The 10,684-nt window shown below is 37.9% G+C and overlaps 1 protein-coding gene across 1 annotated transcript; it reads right to left on the reverse strand.

Annotated features, from left to right (window-relative positions):
* Nucleotides 1–1,020: 1,020 nt before the first annotated feature.
* Nucleotides 1,021–9,628, reverse strand: LOC142353594 (uncharacterized). The gene is made up of 2 exons (XM_075405877.1): nucleotides 8,566–9,628; nucleotides 1,021–3,719 (listed from the first exon to the last, which is right to left on the reverse strand). The coding sequence occupies exons 1-2, from the start codon at nucleotides 9,445–9,447 to the stop codon at nucleotides 1,425–1,427; spliced, it is 3,177 nt and encodes a 1,058-aa protein (XP_075261992.1). The 5' UTR covers nucleotides 9,448–9,628; the 3' UTR covers nucleotides 1,021–1,424.
* Nucleotides 9,629–10,684: the final 1,056 nt, after the last annotated feature.

Consider the following 10,684-nt stretch of genomic DNA (forward strand, 5'->3'; position numbering starts at 1 on the left):
GGTCCCTAATAAACGAGCAGGAAGAGCATAAAGAACTATAAATAGAAAAAAAACTAATGAAAATATCTACGAAAAAACGACTGGAAGAAAAAGTGTTCTTTGGAAACATACAGAGTTGCAATGTTACATTAAATTTTAATTGAATTCTCTCGTTGAGTTTTGAACCGCAAAATTGGGGTCCAAATAAGTTAGAGTATAGTTCTGGGAAGCCTTCGGCAATTCGAGCTCAGTCTCGGGCGCAAGCGCCCTCGGCTTTTGAGCTCTAACTGACTTAGGCTTCCCAGAACTATACTCTAACATATACTTAGAGACTAGTAAGACGTAAGGCTCTAAGAGAGCTGCTTAGCCACTTAATTCCCTCCGGGCTTTACCTTTTTATCCCTTTTTAACAGGTCAGACGAAATCTGTCAAGCGAAAAAGCGCTTACAACAGACCACAGGACTAATAAAATTGCTGCGAACTTCGTTTGAGAGGAATTAATAACATAATAATTTCTCACAATCTAACCATAGGATCCGACGCTTTCGCTTGCAACTGATAAAGTACTTCTGACTGGTATCATAGAAAACTTTCAAGTGAGCTATGAAAATAACTAGTTTGATTGTGTTTTCAATAATTCTCAGCAAATTTAACGCAAGATGCATTTCATGCCATAAAAAAATTCCATTAACAGAGCATAAGTTGGCAGCAATTAAGATACCCGGAGATATTACCGCAGTCTATTCTAATGTAAAATAACCAATACGGTTCAATAATGCAAACTTGTCGTATTACAATAGCCTAACAATAGTTTGAAAAAACAAACACTTAAATGTTACAATTAAATGTTCAAAAGAATTTTTTTAACTGTCAGCCTCCAACTTCATTCGCCAGGACAGCCTCGAGCAAAACAGGGGTCAACGTTCAAAAAGAAGCAATTCCCTGACCGGAATTGTCTAATTTTGATGAATATCGATATCTGTTTAACTTTTGTGCTTTTTAACGTTGCGAAAGTTTGATCCTGTTAAGAAATACATTAGATACTGACAAGAGCTGATTTAGATTTCAAATACGCCGTTAATCAGATCCGATACAAGGTCCACAAGTTACAACAGAAAACATGATTTCGGCACACATATTGTAACCACAGTTTTGCAAAATTAATGAATCGTTATTACAACACAGCGAAATAATATTAAAAAGAATTCAAAATTGTAATTCAATATGACAATTTACTTCAGTTCGAAGTGCATGAAGCTATTTATAAAAGGTCGCCATACGGAGAACTATTAATAAGCTAATCGGATTAAGTAACAATAAGCTATCTGATATATCCTAATAAGGGCAATGAAAGCCGCAAAAGCTGGTTTTGATTTACATATTACACATTATTTGAATGGTCGGAAACGATAGAGGCCAGATGTCATCAAAGTTTAAATCTGTCATCATTTCTTCTTAATCGTTTCAAAGTTTTTCACCAACTCCACTAAGCATTCCGAATTCAAAGGCTGTGAGACAAACGGGTGACTCAAAAGTTCCAAAGCTGTGGCCCGTTGCTCTGGGTTATGTACCAAACATCTGTCCAAAAACGAACGTAACCTAACTGAACATTTGCTGGGCTGTTTTAGCTTCGCGGGAGGCTGGTCGCGAATAAATTTAAGCGCTTGTATAGGTGGGTAGGTAAAATAAGGAGGTTGCCTTTCGACCATTTCGATTATTAAAATTCCTAATGACCATATATCAACCTCTGGTCCATAGGGTGCCCGGCAGATAAGTTCAGGAGCCATCCAATAAGGCGTTCCGACAAGCGAGCGCCGTCGCGGAACTTCATTGGACACTTCGGCACAAAAACCAAAATCTGATAGTTTGACTTGACCGTTCTTGGACAGCAGAATTGAATCACTTTTGACATCTCTGTGAATAATGCCCCTTGAGTGTAAGTACGCCAGCGCTGTTAGACAGCTTTTGCAAATAGCCGCGATTTGGTCTTCGGTTATAGAAATTCTCTCACATGTTACGTACTGTGTCAAAGAACCCCCATTCAGATACTCCATAATGACCCAAAGTTCGTCTTGAACCATGTAACTGTCGTACGACTCTACAATGTTAGGATGTTTGGCATCTTTCAGGATCATAACTTCGTTAAAGAGTAATTCTCGACGCTGTTGCTTGTCGATATTCATCTGCTTCACTGCGACTACCCGTCCGTTTGACCTCAAATCTTTCGCAGTGCAGACGACTCCGGTTGACCCCTCGTCAATCTTTTCCATGTGAGTCAGGAACGGTCTCGGGTCACCAGGTGTGACGTGCATTTGCAGGTAATACCTGAATTGATCAGTTGAGACTTTATCGCCAGGCACTGCAGCGTTGTTGTTCTGGTTTTTGACGTTTGCACTCACATTAGATCCTTGGTTATGAGGAGTCATTTGATATGGAGGAGGAGGCGGTGAATATGGCTGGGCAGTAGCCTTCATAAAGTCCTGAGGGCTTCTGTTTGTATCAGGAGAAATAACCCTGCTTTTTACAATAACCTTGGACGAATCAACCTGGTCGTCATTGCTGAGATTCTCCGTTGATTTCGACAAAGGCAGACTCACTGGTATCGCCTTACTCTGGCCTTGCTGGTAAAGCCCAGTTTGCAACTGCGCTTTTGACTCAAATGAGGCACCTTTCGGAAACATCGGATATCTCTCTGATGTACTGGGGTTGTCGTTTTCTGACGACAGGGAGCTCATCTTTTTGGGGACAGGGGGAGGGGGTCCCTTGGAATGTTCTGGAGACTTAGGGAATGCTTGAACGCTGGGATTGAAGCGGATACTCGTTTCGCTACGATTCGACTCAGATCCCCTATCGAAACTAGGATGAATCCCCGGTTGGGCCTGAGAATGCTGCTGAGGATATCGATATCCGGTATCTCGTGATTTACTGCGATTAGACATTGCAGACTTTTGATGTGTGCTGGGGTGGTACATACCTCTCTCATCAGAATAAGGAGGGACTTTAACCACTGGTTTCAAACTGATATTCTGCTGATAAGGAATCGTAGGCGCTAAAGGTGGCGGAGGGTTCGTACTTGAGCTGGGTGAGTGCCTCGCAAAGCTCTTCTGAGAAATAGCCATTCTCATTTCATGGTTCATTTGATCTTGAAGACTTGAGTCAGGTGCTGGCGCTATATTTTGACTTCGACTTATCGCGTCCGCATAATCAGGTGGCGCCGCTCCAAAGTCATTAGGCTTTCGCACTTGCTTAAGTTGAGGTTTCCTCACATTTTCATTTTCAGCTCCCTGATTTGTTTGTTTGACGTTACCGTAAATATTATTAACAACCCTATTTGGATCCCGTCCACGTTGTAACGTTGCAAATCCATTTATAATTGAGTTTTCTTTGCTATTCTGGTAAGGTACAAACTGTTTACTGTAGGGGTTACTTTGAGGTTCTGGCGAATGAAGGAAAGTCGACTCATGAACTGACTGGGTTCTTGCCCTGTTATGATTCGTGGACCTGCTGTATTTCTCGGAACCCCTGCGATTCTCAACAGTGGCCGTGAGTCCTGAAGCTGGTGTAAGGTTATTCTGATACTTTCTAACAGACCCTGGTGTGAGTGAACTTTGTTGATAGGATCGAGGCCGCCTTGCGAATTCTGGTTCAGGGGCGATTTGTGGATGTTGGAGTCTATTTACAGACATGGACTGCGGGATTCCTCGTTGGATTCCGTTTATTCCAGGCTGAAGCTCTCCATCCTGAAAGAACGCAATTCACTCAAAGCCTCAATTAGATTTATGTTACAAAACTCTGCAAAATACGATAGATACCAATTGATGAAGAACGGGAAATGTCCAAAGGAGTGATATGCTGCCCAATGGCTTTGACTGATTATTTATTTGATTACCCAAGATTCAATTGCCCAACTAAGATAATTACAATTCTGAACACTCAATAAACTATATGGATTCATATAAAGGATCTGTCGAAAGACTGGTAGACTGATTATCCAATACATGAGATTATATCCGATGCAAAGGCCCAAAACGACGCATTTTAAACCATTAACAAGAGAATAGATTGAATAATCAAAATAGACGCTAAATATTGTTTCCTAAGATTAGTATAGCTATTGGGCACTTCTTATTTTAACCCAATGGGTATTTTGTCCTACGATACTTATGGGGAACATAGCTATTTTTCAGACTTGACATAGTTTGCACGGCTTCCGCTAACTTCTGGCTGAGGTTCTAAAAATGAAGATGTTGAAACGATTATGCGTGCTTTATCATTGTAATTTATTTGACTTAAAATGATTGACTTCTTAACGCAGTCGATATTTCTATGTGCACATTAGAGACAAATTCACAGCTTTCAAATAACATGAAATTTAGATCTTTGATCGATCACTATCGAACATCTTAATCATAAAATGACGGCATTGACGCGTTTAAAGTCAACCAATGTTTCTTTCAAATTATATCTTGAGTTGAAAGCTCAAGCAAAGAGCCGGCCGTAAAACACGCTCTTAATTAGCTCATTTTAATTGAGGTACAAAAGAGCGACCGAAGTAAACTAATTGTTGTTTCATCACCTATTTATAACACTTCATCATATCAATGACGATTCTACTCTTAAACTACACACAACAACTGTCAATTACATACAATCGCCAATAAATTCACAATCAACGTTTTTTGAAAGGTCAAAAAGATATTTAAGCATGCGCTAGTTCTGAGCATTTTACCCTCAGACCATTTTGGCAATCAATTTAAAGCGCTGAATCAAAATTTGCATCTTTGCGAGTTATTTATCGAATTCAATCAGATTCAAGATCATGGTCTCAAAACTGATATAAGCATAATGAATATACTATTAGTCATATAGGTCACTTGAATACTGCAAGTTATCATTGACCAGACCCAAAACTAAGTGGAGATCATTATTTGAACTTCAAAAGAGATCTGCATTTTAATCTGTACCGAAAAGAGCATACAATACGAATTCAGGACTTCATATTAGCTGACATCTTTAGGTCATATGAGATATTTTCTAAGTAGACGATAATATAATAACTTATCAACCAGCTTTACCGTTCGCCAGTTGACCTGTTTGCGAGCAAATTAGTATTTCGGTTTCAAATATAAGTCTGGATTCAAACACGAATACGTCAATCATTTACATGGAGCTAGGAATTAGAGCCGAAAACTCACACAGCCGAATGAAAAAAAAAATGAATCAGAGCCGAATGCTGAAATATAATTGACCAAGCAATCTGTTACGATCCACCCGGCCTCCCCGAAGCCGCAACCCTATGACGGAGGGTTTCTACAAGGGATAGACCTTCCTTACTCTATTCTCGTTTAATATTTTTTCAACAAAAAGAAAGCTTTTTAATGTTTACATTAAGACTTACAGAGATAAAAACTGATCATAGTATTGATATCTCTTAATCAAATAAAAAATTATTTCATAAAAAACTATGATATGGATGCATTGATGTTGACTTCTGTAAATAAACGGCAAAGTTGTTTTTTCACCTTAGCGTTTTACATCGGCAGAAACATTTGATTCCTATGTACAACTCAATGATAATTTTTCATACTTTCTATTCTTATATCTGAGAGCAAGCACACAATAAAACAAAAACTCATTTTACTCGACTGTCTGTCTAAAAAAGATTTGGGTATCAATTTCAGAGACCAGGACAAAAAAATAAGAAAAACCCAAACAAAAGCTTTGTTTTTCAGTAGAATTTCTTTAAGCTACCTGAACGTTCTAGTTAATCTTAGGTCAACAACTACTGAGTACGTTTTTAACAATGGTTCTTTCAGTCAGCTAATGAGGCGCACGATGAGTCTTTTATAGTGAGCATTCGGCTCTGATTCTTTTACTAAATCTTTTATATAGAAAAGGCTTGGACTCGCCGATACTATTTAAATCAAAAAGAAAAATTCAATAACCTTCTCATTTTACTTTTAGCAGCAAACTGAAAGCAACCGAGTTCAACTTGCAATTGTGAGTGAGACCGATGTAGATCACGCAAAACTCATTTTAAGGGCAAAAACTCACTACAAAGGTTTACTTGATGCGGCAAGAATATTGCATTAAAATCTTGCATAAAAAATAACTGATTCAAACGCGTTCGAGAGAAACCATGTTTCCGAAATTTTTCTGCTATTTCATTAATAGGCTTCCTATATGCAGAGGAAGCGCTAAAAGGCTAAGAACTTATCGGGTAAATCAAATACAAATTTTAGTTATTATCGAAAATGTGTCCTATCTATTGATAGAATGAACGCATATCTGATTGGACGACAAAAATGTAAATAAGTATAAATAAGAAAATCGCACTAATGATTGCTAAATTTTGTAAAATTGATTCTTGTGAAACTCAGTACAATTCATCATCTTCAGAACTCTGCATGCAATTGATACCCAAATATTAGCAAGAAATCTCATAGTTATCATTCAATTATTTGCTGTTAGGACTGGATTGTGCTACCCTCAAAATTACAAGGAAAAGGTGAGATTTCAAAACCTCCTATCTTCGTCGAAACGTATAAAAATCAGAAAAGTAAAATTCTACACTGAAAAAAATAAATATCAATCATCTACGGTGAAAGGTTCACTTTGCGACTACACAAACTTTGAGAGAACTGCACAATGACTTAATACATTCAAACTTTACCAGTTTATCCCGATTCTTCAGAAAGAAAGACATAACGTAAAAGAGCTATTCCTTGACCAATATCATAACATAGATGGCAGATTGCCAGAAAATGGCCGCAATAGCTTCGTAGATCTGCAGTCTCAAAAAAACAGTAAAAAAGAAAAAAGACACTAAAAAATAATAGACTAAAAATTTTTGCTGTATCTATTAGCTGCTCTCAAATAACCTTCATTTAGAGTGACACACAACCTTTTGAACTTATCTCTTTGAATTAAAGTAAATAAAAGTCAATTCCAAAGTGAGGAAGTTAGTTTTGAGAGTGAGGTAAGTCAAGTGTGACCAAAATTTTAATCACACGAATGAACAAAAAAACTCGCTACACTAAGAGCGAAAAACGACGTCACACACGCAATTCAGTTGAAATTTCATGAACGAACGAACAAAAAGCAGATTTGAAGTGGTTGTGACGTCATATGCTCGTAACAAAAATCGCGACGACAAAATAAAAAAAACCAAGAGAATGCCAATAATAGCCCCAGCTATCGCTGTGCGGCTATTAAAAAAGACTACTTCGTAAATTTGAAATAATAAAAACCAAATAGGAAAATGAATTAGAAAAACAGAAATTTTTACTTGACATTCAGGGCTCGGAAGATTACATGGCCAATCTCTTGTCTAAACAAACAAAGTTGTAACAGTTCAAAGATTTGGAACATAAAATATCGTTAAAACTGCGTTTATGAAACAAATTTATCGCTGAATTTCTAAGACAACGCCAAAAACTAAACCAACTAACAAACAAAAAAAAATTAACAAAAAATCAGACAATTGGCCAAAAATTGCAAAAGCGGATTAGTACATTTAAAATTCTAGAAAACAAAATGAGGTAAGCTATAGATAAGTGCCTAATGAATAAACTGTCAAGATAACGTTGCCAAATATACTTATTTTCTAGAAAAATGCCCTTTCAAAGATACAAAATTAGAGAAATTAATGAAAAAATTCAAATATTAAACAAAAAAGAGAAATATGTGCCTATTTTGCACTAAAAACGCAATTACTAGGCTCTCAAAAACTTTGTGGCATCAATTATAGTGAGCTACATGTCAATGCAGCATTGGTAACAAAAATTATTTATACAAAAAAAAACAAAATTACAAGCAAAGATATTGGGTTAAATGGACGAAAAAACGGTCAAAAAGGGTTATCTATATGCACCATTCTTTGAAAACACTTTTCAAAGTCGAAAAGTCATTCACTGGTCGAAGCGCATGATCAAAAAACATCTCTCGCTCAGAAAAAATTAGTTCACACGGCAATTTTAATCGGCAATTTAGGTCAAAACACCGTCTGAACGAATAGTACTTCCGGTAAAAAAAACCTTAAGAGAACAAATTCTCCTCCTAGAGTCGTAAAAAACCAAGAGAAGGCCAATATTAACCCCAACTGATAGAAAAAAAGAACAGTTTGAACCTGATAAAAAGGGAATAAAACCGGTAGAAAAAATGCTACCAACTCCTGCTTCGTGTTCATTGACAAAAATTAGTCTTCGCGGTACCAAAAATTGTGTTTACACAGTTGAGAAAAGCACTGGGAAGAGACACGGACACTGCATTGGCAATGGGACCACTCGGTTTCAATTTAACAAGAATGTGAAGATTTACACCGACTGACTAAAACTGATTTAAAGTAAAACCAACACTACTAAAATAATGGTTAAATTTCGTTTGAGAGCAATGAACAACAAATTTAAACATTCAATGCTTTGGGTAAATTATTAGTGGTTTCAGGAGGACGAGCTAAGCTACGGGCAGGTGCAGCAAACAATTTGAGTTTTTCGTTTATATTTAATTTCACCCCAACCAAACTATATAAGTAGCATTTTCAACATTCTAAAAACCTTATTTAATATTCTCGCAAACAAAATTAACCTGTGGAGAAGGTCCGTATCCATTCATTTGCATGTTGTTCATCTCATGACTCAGACTGTAAAACCCACTGTCCGTTTTAGTAGTGGGACTAGTACATAACTTCCCATCCGCTGTCTTCGGCCTAAATCCACCAATATTGTTATTGTTGTTATTGACGCCCTTCATCTGTTCGTATTCTGCTGACGGTTGCGGGTACATATAATTTGGGTTAGACGTTACCGCCTTCGTTAACTGCTGAGGCTGTTGTTGATGATGTACTGATAAAGGTCGTTCCAATCCCAAAACAAATTTGCCGTACTGAGGGTCATGGGCCAACTTCGAGTTATCAACCCTATTAGCACTGTACCCACCAGTTAACCTCGTTGGGTAGAACATGGCGTTTGGGTTTGGATGTCCCAACTCTTCCTCGGGAAGGTGACCACGATATGCTGACTGCGCTTGGTTGTAATAGGTCTGTGGTTGCTGACTAGCGGGTGACGCTTGACTTTGATTTAGCCCATTTTCTTGCGTTTCATCAATCGATACCTCTCTAGCCTGAAAAAGTCTTGTATTGTGCGCATCAATCGCAGCTCGTAACGAATTACTTCTAGCCACAGATATGAACCCAGGCTGTCGTAAAGTTGAATTTTTGCCAACAATGATAGTTTTGACTGGTTGAACAATTTCACAAGGAGTGATCTGAGCAGGATCAGCGAACCCTTGCCTTCTGTTTGATGAGTCATCTCTAATGGGGGCATTGTCGATTATTTGATTCCACTCCTTGGGTAAACCGATAAAGGTCTTTGTGCCTTTGTCTTCTTTCACTGTCACTCTTCGCTCGAAGTTGAACGGATCCGATATCGTCGGTTTGCTTTTGTCTTTATCCTTTTTCTTCTTAAACATTTTGCCGCTATTCAGTCAAAACTGAAGATTGACAAGTAATCGATTGGAGCGAAAAATGAAATGGCAAAAGATAATTTTCCAAATTTACGTCTCGCTATCAGCGGTACGTTTCCCGTCCCTACTCAGGTTGTAGTATCAACAATATATACATTTTAGTAACTGAAAGCACACTCAAGTAAATAAAGCTGCAGTCAATTACGGTTACGGTAGGGATTGCACATAGAGGGCACATTTTGAGCATAGTAAGACACAGGGAGGCTAAGGGCGACAGGAAATCCAATAACAATTCATTAGAAACCAATCTTCAAAATTCAGTCCCGCTCGTGTCAAATTCGATTACGCAAGGTAAACTCGGGACAATTTGGAAAGCACAAATATTCATATAATCTACCACAGTTTAAAATTGTCCAGACTAAATAGTGACAAACGCATAAATTACTTCAAGGTGATTATTTACACTTAAATTTCCCATGCAAGCAGGCCACAAAATTACTTCAAAGGCTACACAAGTACAAGAAATTCTTCGACCAATGAAACAAATTATAGTAAAATCTTTAAATTCACGTAAATTGCACTTGTTATGAATAGTTCTAGATATCATTGCTTATCGTAACCCTTGTTAGCAAATAAATTTTGGTACAAAACTTTGGTAGAAACTAACAACAAAGCATGTTGGATAAAATGAACTCAGAAATTGTGAACCCAACTCAGTGATTTATCAGACTAAACCAAAAAATATCAGACCAGACCAAAGGGCAGAGAGTGAAATTATGATCAGGGAGAATAAACTTTCAACCTCAATGAAAAAAGCGTAACAGGCAACATTTAAGCAACCAATGAGCAAATCCTCAGTTATTCCGATAAATCATAACAGTAAAGTTGTCATGGGGGGTTTCCTAGCCATAGACATTTGGGGATCTTTTCAGTTTGTGCCCCCCCCAGCTTAGTGGGTGCACATTATTTGCAACCCCCAGACGCACGTGCAATATTTTTACATAATGATTTACTATGTAATGACACGTGCTCTGTCACTGTGGGGAGCATAACGTACTGGGGGGGGGGGGGGGGGGGGGGTGGGCACAAACGGAAAAGATCCCATTTGGGTCACGACTGCCTGAAAACAATGCCTAATTCAAATGGAACCAATTAGTTATAGGAGGCCGTAGTCATAATGAAGTAGCCAGGACATTGACCAGCCAGGTCCAGGAAATTTCTCATCACTGTCTATTTAGAAGCA

This window comes from Convolutriloba macropyga, chromosome 14 (assembly GCF_964194025.1).
Source record: "Convolutriloba macropyga chromosome 14, txConMacr16.3, whole genome shotgun sequence".
NCBI lineage: Eukaryota > Metazoa > Xenacoelomorpha > Acoela > Convolutidae > Convolutriloba > Convolutriloba macropyga.